The sequence below is a fragment of the Antechinus flavipes genome, chromosome 3 (genome assembly GCF_016432865.1).
Source record: "Antechinus flavipes isolate AdamAnt ecotype Samford, QLD, Australia chromosome 3, AdamAnt_v2, whole genome shotgun sequence".
Taxonomy (NCBI): domain Eukaryota; kingdom Metazoa; phylum Chordata; class Mammalia; order Dasyuromorphia; family Dasyuridae; genus Antechinus; species Antechinus flavipes.
Window position 1 is genome coordinate 473,779,854 of NC_067400.1, and position 10,027 is coordinate 473,789,880.

General features: G+C 31.6%; 1 protein-coding gene across 5 annotated transcripts in view; it reads left to right on the forward strand.

The window, feature by feature from the left end:
- Positions 1-10,027, forward strand: part of ZBTB44 (zinc finger and BTB domain containing 44) — a 56,191-nt gene that overhangs the window by 38,008 nt on the left and 8,156 nt on the right. For 2 of the 5 annotated variants that reach the window (XM_051986669.1, XM_051986665.1), the window contains 3 exons: positions 4,184-4,265; positions 5,209-5,372; positions 6,740-7,040. In XM_051986669.1, the coding sequence (XP_051842629.1) occupies positions 5,357-5,372; positions 6,740-7,040 (317 nt within the window). In that variant the 5' untranslated portion in view covers positions 4,184-4,265; positions 5,209-5,356. The remainder of the gene's footprint in view (positions 1-4,183; positions 4,266-5,208; positions 5,373-6,739; positions 7,041-10,027) is intronic. The other 3 variants (XM_051986668.1, XM_051986667.1, XM_051986666.1) reach the window with 3 other exon arrangements.

Here is a 10,027-nt window from a genome sequence, read left to right on the forward strand (position 1 = left end):
ATTTTGTTCAACCATTCAAACCATACCCAAATGATGGGTAACCACTAAAAGGTTCATTATGACTATTTTGCCCTGTGTTGCTTCTGATGCTCTGTGACCTCCCCCCAGCCTGCCCCCCCCCAAAAAAAAAACAAAAAAAAAACATCATTTTCCAGATATTTTTATTCAGAATTCTGGTGTTAATTTTTACTCTTCTCTTTCCCTTTAAAAAGTCAAATTGATTTGGTCTCAGATTTCTCATGCTTCTTTCACTTTTCTCTGTTCCCACTACTATTACTCTAGTGAGTCCTCATTCTCACCAACCTAAATTTAAATTGTAAGTTCCTTTGAAACGTATACAGTTTAATTTTGTCATTATACTGAGGATTTAGCACATTACCTTGAGCATATAATTGATACTTAATGTTTGTTGAATCTTTTTTTAAATGACCTTTATTATGATACAATAGACAGCCTCCCTTACAAATTACATTCTCATTAGTTAGTATACAGCTGTTAATACAAAGAATGTGTCCTCTATTTTTAATGGTATGATACCAAAATTGACCATTGTATTTGACCATAATTTTTTATTTTCATTGTTGAATTTACTTCATTATAATAAGTCTACCTTATATTTTCCAGTTCTTCATAGTTCCCATCTTAAAATACAATAATTTTCTTTTTTAAGTCAGAGTTTGTTCAACTATTAATTCTTGGACACATTTTTGCCTCCAGCTTTTTATTATAAATAATGCTACTGTGAATATTTTTGTACATAAGATTTTTTAAATTATCAATAATCTCCTTTGGGATATTATCCCAGTAGTGTGGAGTCTTTGGGTTAAAGACAATTTGCTGTCTGATCTTATATAATTTTAAGTTATTTTCCAGAACATCTGAATCAAGCTACAGCTCCATGATTGGTGAACTCATATACTTGTCTTGTCACAAACCTAGTAATGGCTTTTCCTGTCTTTTTTACAGGCAGCTAGTGGCACAGTAGATATAGTGGTGGGCCTGGAGTAAAGAACCTTGAATTCAAATCTAGGCTCAGACACTTGCTAGCTATATATAAATAACTCTGAGCAAGGTTAATTTTTGTTTCTCTCACTTTCTTAATCTATGAAATGGGGGGGGGGGAGAGATCTGTCTATCTAGCTGGAATATTGATAAAAATTTGTAAATTTTATTTATTTATATTTATTACATTATTTATTTATTTTGTTTGCTTGGTGCAGAACTTGGCGTATAGAAGGCATTATATAGATGTTTGTCACTTCTTGTCCCCCACACTCTTGCTTACTTTATTGTGACGTGATTTGGGATTCTTAACCTCTGTCATCATTTCAATACTTGTTCCATTTGTCCTCTACGCTACTGCCTTACTTTCCTTATATAAAAACTTAATCATGTTTTTCCTGTTCAAAAATCATTTAATGACTTCCTTTTGCCTATCAAATGAAATTCAAAATTCAGCCTGATGTTCAATCTTTCACAGTCTGGTACTTTCCTTCCTGTTGATGAATGTTTAAACTTAGATAGGCTTGCCTTATATGACAGACATACAACCCCACAATTCTCTCAAATCCTTAACAGCTTGTTATTCACAAATTGTCTCTCCATTTTGATGGTATAACCATCATAGGGTACCCAATCAATTGTACCATAAAGAGTCATTAGACTGATATAGGAAATTCTGTGAATTAGGTTTGATCATTTTAGTTGGGGGGAGGAGACAGCTAAGGAAGGAAGGAAAACTCTTTAACAGCAAACAAATTTGAATTTCTTTCTAATTGTCAGCATACAAAATTGAGTATTGAGTATATCTTTATAAATGATAGTGTGAAATGTTGGGTTTTTTCATTATATTTCACTACAACTTAGAACATAAGTTTCTGTTGAAATTAACAGAATTGGTAGATATGAGTAAATACAAGTGATACCACATTCATTTTCTCTTCTTACCCATTCACACTACTTGCCACCACCATTACATACACAAAAACCCCCATAACCATGACTTAACTACTAAACATAACAAAGATTTCCAGGTGTTTACCCAAGAAGAAAGAAGATGGGATTTTTTTTTTTGGGGGGGGGGTGAAAGAGAGAGACACTTTATTTTTTATTTCTGTTCTCATGTTCAAAACAATTCATTTTAATTAAATAATGTTATATGCTTAGAGATAAAAGACAAGGAAAACAATATGTATATATAAGTACATATTTAAAAAATTAAAAGTGATTTGGAGGGGCACAATAGGTAAACACTAATAATTAGGGATCAGAAAGGAGGATCTCCTTTAGGATGTGGCATTTGAATTAATTCTTTAAAGAAAGCCATAAATTCTACAAGTATAAAAGGAGAACATTCCAGATCTTAGTGACAACAAAGATAAAAAAAGCAGGAGAAAGGAATGCCATATACAGAAAATAGCGAGTAGAAAAGTTTGGGTTGTAAAATATGTTTGAGAAATAATAAAGTAATACAAGATTCAATACAAAATAATACAAATCATAAATTGAATCTAGAAGGATTATCAGTACCAAACAGCGGATTTTATATTTTACACTAGAAGCAATTGGGAAACATTAAAACTTCTTGAACAGGTCAGGGGCATATTCAGATATTTTAGAGATCGTAATTCCTATGACTGTAGAGGATTGAAAAAGTCAGGGAATACACTTGAGACCAAGAATATAATTGGAAAATTTGGGGTGGTTCAGTTGGGGTGGTGATAAGGTCCTGAACTAGGGCACTTAACTTGAAACAGGGATGGTCATGAACATGATTAAACAAAGTATACTAAAAAGCCATGTTTAAGTCTAGAGGAAGAGAGCCAGGAAAATAAGCTATTAAGACAATTCAGAAAGGAGTTTGTGATCAAAAAAGGAGGACTGACCCAGAGGCCATTAGATTTTAGCAGTTAAAACTCATTAGAGAAATATTGCTAGGAATCACCTTTGTATCCAGTTCCTTGTTGTCTGAATACTGAAAACACATAGATTAGAGATAATTAGAGGTTTAGTAATGAGAATTGTGGTATTGGAAAAGTAATTTATAACAAAGTATTCATTATCTGAAATTCCACTACAATGCAACAATTTGGATTATCTATGGAGTTCATTATAATGCTGTGTCAATCCGTGGTACTTTTTATTCTCCCTTGCTTCCTGTAAATATACTTTGAAAACCAAACAGCTGTCTTCTCTGATTTAGAACAGGAAATATATATATTAAATTTGACATCTTTTGAATTCTATATCATCAAATTTGACATGTAAAAATATTCAATCTGAAGATTAAGTAGAAGCCATTGGAGAAGACAGGTTCAGATCCCATCGCTGACATTTAATAATTACATATAATCATGGGCAGATACCTTCATATTGCTGAGCCTTAGTTTCCTTAATTGTAAAATGCATACAATACCTCGTGGGCTATTTTGAGAGTTAAATAAGATAATTTATTAAATCATTTGCTAATTATGAAATGGTAGCTGCTGCTATTGAGTATAAACCTATCCTGATTTTCTTCCCAGGGACAGAAACAATTGAAGATAGTGCCCAAGAAATTTGTGAGCTAAAACTTTATATTAGTTAATTTTGCCCATTTGCAAAATTGAATATTATAGCACTTTATTCAGGGATTACTTAACAGATGATCCCAACTAACTGGAACAAAGCCCAAATCCAGGAATAAGGAACTGAGATATCATTTTCTAAGTTGAAGTTCATGAACTTCTTGTATTGGAGAACTTTTGGCCCCTCAATCAGAGCCTGTTTGTACATGTTTTAAACACAATTTTGGTAATCTTGGTTTTCTGTTTTCTCAATCTGTAGCAAATTAGAAGCCAAAGGGGGAACTGTTAGAGGAGACATACTGGCAGCAGTAAGAAATACTAGCTTAGTTAGGGAAAAGGTAAACAACTTTTAAAAACACACATAACTCATAAACATAGCAGTCTCATTGTTTAACTGCAAAAAATTTTAGTGAGTCTATCACTGTATTCAAGTACCATAAGAATGCCAGTTGTTGCTAACTTAGTACCCTGCACTTAGTAGACATTAATAAACATCTATTTCACTGAATTATGGCCTCAGATAACAGCCTATTATAGACCAAGAAAAATTACTTTCAAGTGATCCACTGAATTTTTCTTTAAGTATCTGATGGGTATCCGCTTTTTCTTCTTTACAGGCTCAATAGATGAAGGAGTTGCTGAAGTTACAACACTCCAAAACTCCTCTGGCACCAATACTCATGCAGATGATGAAGATCGGTAAGTTCAAACATATTAGGATGCCATGATCTCTTATGCTTCTATTTGTTAGACCTGCTACTAATGTTTGTTCATCCATGTTGAACAGTAATTTTTCCATTTTAGCTCAAGAATATATTTAAAGAATGCTCTCTCTTTTCATAAGAGATAGTTCTTAATTAAACATGGCTGTGGTTCCTGAAATATAATATTAAAACTTCTTGTTACATCTTATTAGTTAATGTAGAAAATTAGTCATGTTCTGTTCTATGGAAAAAATTGATAAGAAAAATGTTAATTTCTGGAAATGATATTTTCAAAACTATACATTGAATTAACTTTTTTGAAATTGTATTGTTTTATGTGTCTCAGGAAATTACACAGGAACTGAACAGCTAAAATAGCCATTCATTAATTTAGGAAGCATTTATTAAGTGCTTACTCATTGCCTGGCACTATTTTAAGCACCAGAAATACAATGGGAAAAACAAAATATCTTCCTGCCCTCTAGAAACTTAGATTCTAATGAAGCAAACAAGATGTAAATACATAAATAATTAAAAATCTAGCTAAATTGTATGGTGGCATTTAAATGTTATCAGGTATAATACTTTAAATAAATGCTAATGCTTATCTAAGAAACATCTATAAAATTAAAGGAATGAAAGTGTCAAATCCTTTATGTTCTCTCATTTTAGATACAAGTTTAACTAGTAATTCTAAATGTCTTTATTCCTAATTTAGAGCAGGTTTGGTTTTTTGGGGAGAGGGGGACTTTGTTTTTCATAATGCTTCAAAAATTAACTTTCTAACCTATCAGTCATGAAAATAAATTTTAAAAAATCATATAGAATTTATTTGACTTATAATAATTCAGTTACATATTTGCCTAGCCTTAAAATATAGAGATGCCTTTTGTGGTTCTTGGTTTTTTTTTTTGTTTGTTTGTTTGTTTGTTTTTTAGATTGGAAAATGTTCAGTACCCCTACCAACTCTACATTGCTCCTTCTACCAGCAGCACAGAACGACCAAGTCCAAATGGTCCAGATAGGCCTTTTCAGTGTCCAACTTGTGGAGTCCGATTCACTCGCATTCAGAACCTTAAGCAGCACATGCTTATCCACTCAGGTAATGTTACCTTCTCTGTAATGTTTTAAATTATGATTCTTAAAATTTGCATGCAAGATTCTAGTCAATGTGTATTTGAATATACAGAAGGTAAGTTTTTCTGGGCTTGATAGAAAACTTTCTAGTGAGCAACATCCCACCACTGGCAGGGATCTAGAGATAATCCAGGACAGTTCATATCTGAAGCATTATACTTTAGATAGTATCTCTTTAAAAAAGATCTCCAATTGATGGCAAACATACTATTTCCTAATTACAGCAAATTCTCAACATTAAGTAACTCTGGTCATTTGGAGGTTTTTTCTTTTTTAGAGAAAAAAAAATTGCTTTTCTGAAGCTTCTCCCCCAAAACTATCTATAGCTTTCTCTTTGAAAGTCAAGCAAAATCAATGTTAATCCCTCTTTTATAAGACAAGTCACCTTTACCACCCATGGTAGATCTAACCCATGGATTTTTCAAGATTTTTCTTCTGCTCCAATCTAAGTATTTTCAGATCTTGCATAGCATATTTTAAAAGTCTCATCATCATCCTTGCATGCCCATACCATGTGCATTCCTTTTTAAAATATAGCATTAGAACTGAATGCAGTTCAAGAACAAAAGTTTGACAGGATTATCATACCCCTTGTTTTATAGACACTATATTTACACAGGGTTTTTGGGGGGTGGGGGTGGGGGGTGCATTGTGTTATTGGTTTTTTTGTGTGTTTGTGTGAAGAAAACAGTATAAATCTAGGGATTTTCATAAGTGTGTTATATATTATTGACCCTCAAGTCTTGTTTTTTGTTTTACATGAACTATTGGGTAGTTTCCTCCTCTGTGATTCTATAATTGAAATTTTTAAATCAAATTGGGGACTTTACATTTATCTTAGGTCATCTTACAGATATGACTCAATACTGTATTGGAAAAATACTTTTGGATTTTGTTTCTAAAAATCTTTTATATTAGTTACCTACCAGCTTTGTATTACCTGCAAATTTAAAAAGTTTGCCATTTATCCCTTAAGTCATTAATTTAAAATTTGAACATGACTATATGATATACCATATCTAACCTTGTTAAAAGTCTTACAGCAATAATCATTTGGTTTTATTTACCACGACCAGAAATAACTGGCATGCATCAGTATTCTGTCTCCTTTTCACCCAGGAAATTTTTTTGCGACTCTGGATGTACTGTTAATATAAAACAGGTTTACAAATCAAATATTAACTGATAATAAATCACAATTAAGTTTTCAAGTTACATATGGCAACAAAATTGCGTTTTAAAAGTCCATTTCAATAAAACTAAAATCTTTTTGATTTAGGCCTCTCAAGATTCTTCTTTCATGGAAAACAATATATTCTTTCTTCTCTACAGGCATTAAACCATTTCAGTGTGATCGCTGTGGGAAAAAGTTCACCCGGGCTTACTCGCTAAAGATGCATCGCCTAAAGCATGAAGGTAAACGCTGTTTCCGGTGCCAGATATGTAGTGCCACTTTCACTTCCTTCGGGGAATATAAACACCACATGCGGGTTTCCCGGCACATTATCCGCAAGCCTCGGATTTACGAGTGCAAAACTTGTGGCGCCATGTTCACCAACTCTGGAAATTTAATCGTTCACCTGAGGAGTCTGAACCATGAAGCGTCAGAGCTAGCAAACTACTTCCAGAGCAGGTGAGGTGCACAACAAAAATCTAACTAGGGAAACTGCTTTTCTTAAACTCTCTCTTCCTACTTTCAGGGCATCCTGCTGTGCTTTTTAACAGGTTGCCAACTAACGACAATCACATTCACCTTTAACCCCCACTCCACTATCCATACTCTGATCACTTCTGAATTGTTCTGAATTGTATACATTTTATATGTTCACTATTAAGATTTTTTTTACAGCAATCAGAACACTTTAAAATGTTAAAGTAAATAACGCTAACAAAACAGTAATTTTATAATAATGTTACTTGCATAGTGAACTAAAATATAATCATATAAAATATTTAACTACAATGAATAATTTCAAGTACTTTGGATACCATCTCTTTTTTGTTTTAAGCTCTATGAGAATATTTTTATCAAGTGGAGTCTGTTTTAGAGGAAGTTTAAAGCAAACTGTAGTAAATCAATGGCATTTTTTTCCTTTCTTACTCATTTGAACAACTTCAGTGAAAATCCCCTCTTTTATCTTTCTGCTTAGGTCTCCTATTAGAAAGAACAATTTTCTCTCCTCTCTCCCTCCCCGCCCCCCCCTTTTTTAAAGTACTTATTGAAATTCCTGTGTCCTGAGCTCATAAATACTGTAACATTCTTAACTTTCACATTAACATTTATACAAGTATTTTGTTTCTTGATAGTATTCTATATGTTATCAAAGCTGCTTTTTTTCCTGAAAGCAAAATACTCTGTAAAATTTGCTTAGTATATTTTAAGTTCCTGTTTCCCAAATATTATTGGTCTCTTTTTGCTATTTAAAGATGTTTCTCATTCTTTATTTTTAAAATGCACAGAAGCCTGGTTTTAACTATCCTTTCATTGGTAAACTAAAGAGTTTTTAAAATATCTTGATTTTTGTTATGCTACAGAATTTTTAACTATGTATACAATTTTCTGTAAGCTAGAAAATTCTAATTGATTATGTGAACCAATTAGGCCTATTTAGGCATATTTCAAAGAATAAATGAATATGCTGCTTCTTTTTTATAAACCTAACCTCCTTTTTGATATCATTTATACATTGGATAAATGTTTGGGCTATTGTATTTTCTTTGATTACTGCTCAATAATCTGATGTAAAAATGTCTAGTCATGAAAAAAGTTAACGCTTACTAACAATGAACTTTTCTTAACTTGGTCCTGATGATAGACTTAGTTAACTAAAGTTGATAATATATTTGAAGCAATTAAAGATTTTGAAGCAAACTATATATATATATATATATATATATATATATATCCCTTATGTGATAATTTGCATACAAAAAGTTAGATGGTGCTGCACATAGAGCATTAGAGCAAAGTTCAAATCCTGTCTTAGTAACTTAGCAACTGTGACTAGCCAAGTCTTTTAACTTTTGTTTGACTCAACTTCGTCTGTAAAATGGCATCTTCCTCCCAAGGTTAATTGTTACGAGGATAAAATTGGATAATATTTGTGAAGTACTTTGTGAACCTTAAAGCACTATACAAATGCTAGCTGCTGTTACTACCATTATTACTATTGCTATTATTATTGCTTAAAATTGGCCTTGGAATCTGATTGAAAAATCTTTTTTTTTTTTTTTTTTTTTGAGAATTTGCCTTTTTCATATTTTCATCTCAGTATCTGAAGATGTCCAATTTATTTATTTTTCTAGTAAGTAAAATACCCTAAATTCAAGTGTACACAAAGATTTAGCCCCCTAAGTTTATTGTCTAGTATCTCTTTGAAGTTGGATTTGTGTGTATTTTACATAAAAGTAAGAAACTGAGATAGATATTGACATTTCATTCAAAAGAACACATTTGTTTAAATGGATGTAGTGATAGGATCAGTTTTGTATTTTGATAAAAGGTAGCTATAGACTTTCTCTGTTAATATTTTTAAAACACTCCCATAAATACAATGTTTTTAAATTGCCAGGCTAGGTATCTGTATAAATTGGAAAATAACACCTTCCTTTAAAATAATTTATCATTCATGCATAAAAGCATCATTGCTTTTGTTTAGTATGAGAGTATATTTACTGACTTCTCTGTTAGTATTTAGAAAGTTTTCATATCCTTCACTAGAATAAGTGTCTTTTATGATTGACACTTTTTAAAAAATAATAATAAAAAAAAAAACTAAAAATGTAGTGTTCACTTTTTTTTTTTTAACAGTTTCCTTAATTTTCTATTTGAGTACTAATAACCAGAAGAAACCTTTTTTATAAGCCTTCTTTGTTAAGTAACAATGTCCAAAATCCCTATATTCTGCAGATAATTTAAAAATCAACATTTAGAGAGTGGTTGATTCTTCATCTTGTGTTCATGTAGTTAGGCATTCCTCCCTTAATTTGCCATCAGGCAAATATTTTTCTATCTCTCAATGGATTTTGGATAGTATTTTTTCAGATACAGATATTTAGCTAAAAGATGGCAAGCCTATTCTATTCTTAAGCACTTTTAGTTAGATAGTGATTAGGATTTACTCGCCTTTAGTAATTGTGCCGATTTTTTTTTTTTTTTTAAGAAAATAATTTAGGTATCTTGATATTGAATATGTTGGTGTAGTGCTCTTGGGTTTTACCAGTTACATCTAAAATAAAAGGCTGTGGTAATTATAACAAATACCAATTATGTAGATTTTATTTTTCCAATAAGTGAACATAGTTTTGAAAGTATTCTTTAGCCCCTTTAAATATTTACAGGTGTGTTTATATCCACTTATATAACATCTCTCTCTTCCCCTCAAAAACATCAATAATATTTTCATTATCTCTACACAATGTGCATGCCTACTAGCATTTACTTTTTATTTTTAATTCACATAGCAATTCATATTCCCAGCTTAACATATTCATGAACTTTTACTTGAGTGTGGAAATACCCTAAAGATCATTTTTTTAGCTGACAAAAAGTATGATGTGATTGTGATAAGAAACTTTAGAGAAAATGATAAACCAAGATGTGTTTTAATTTAACTCAGA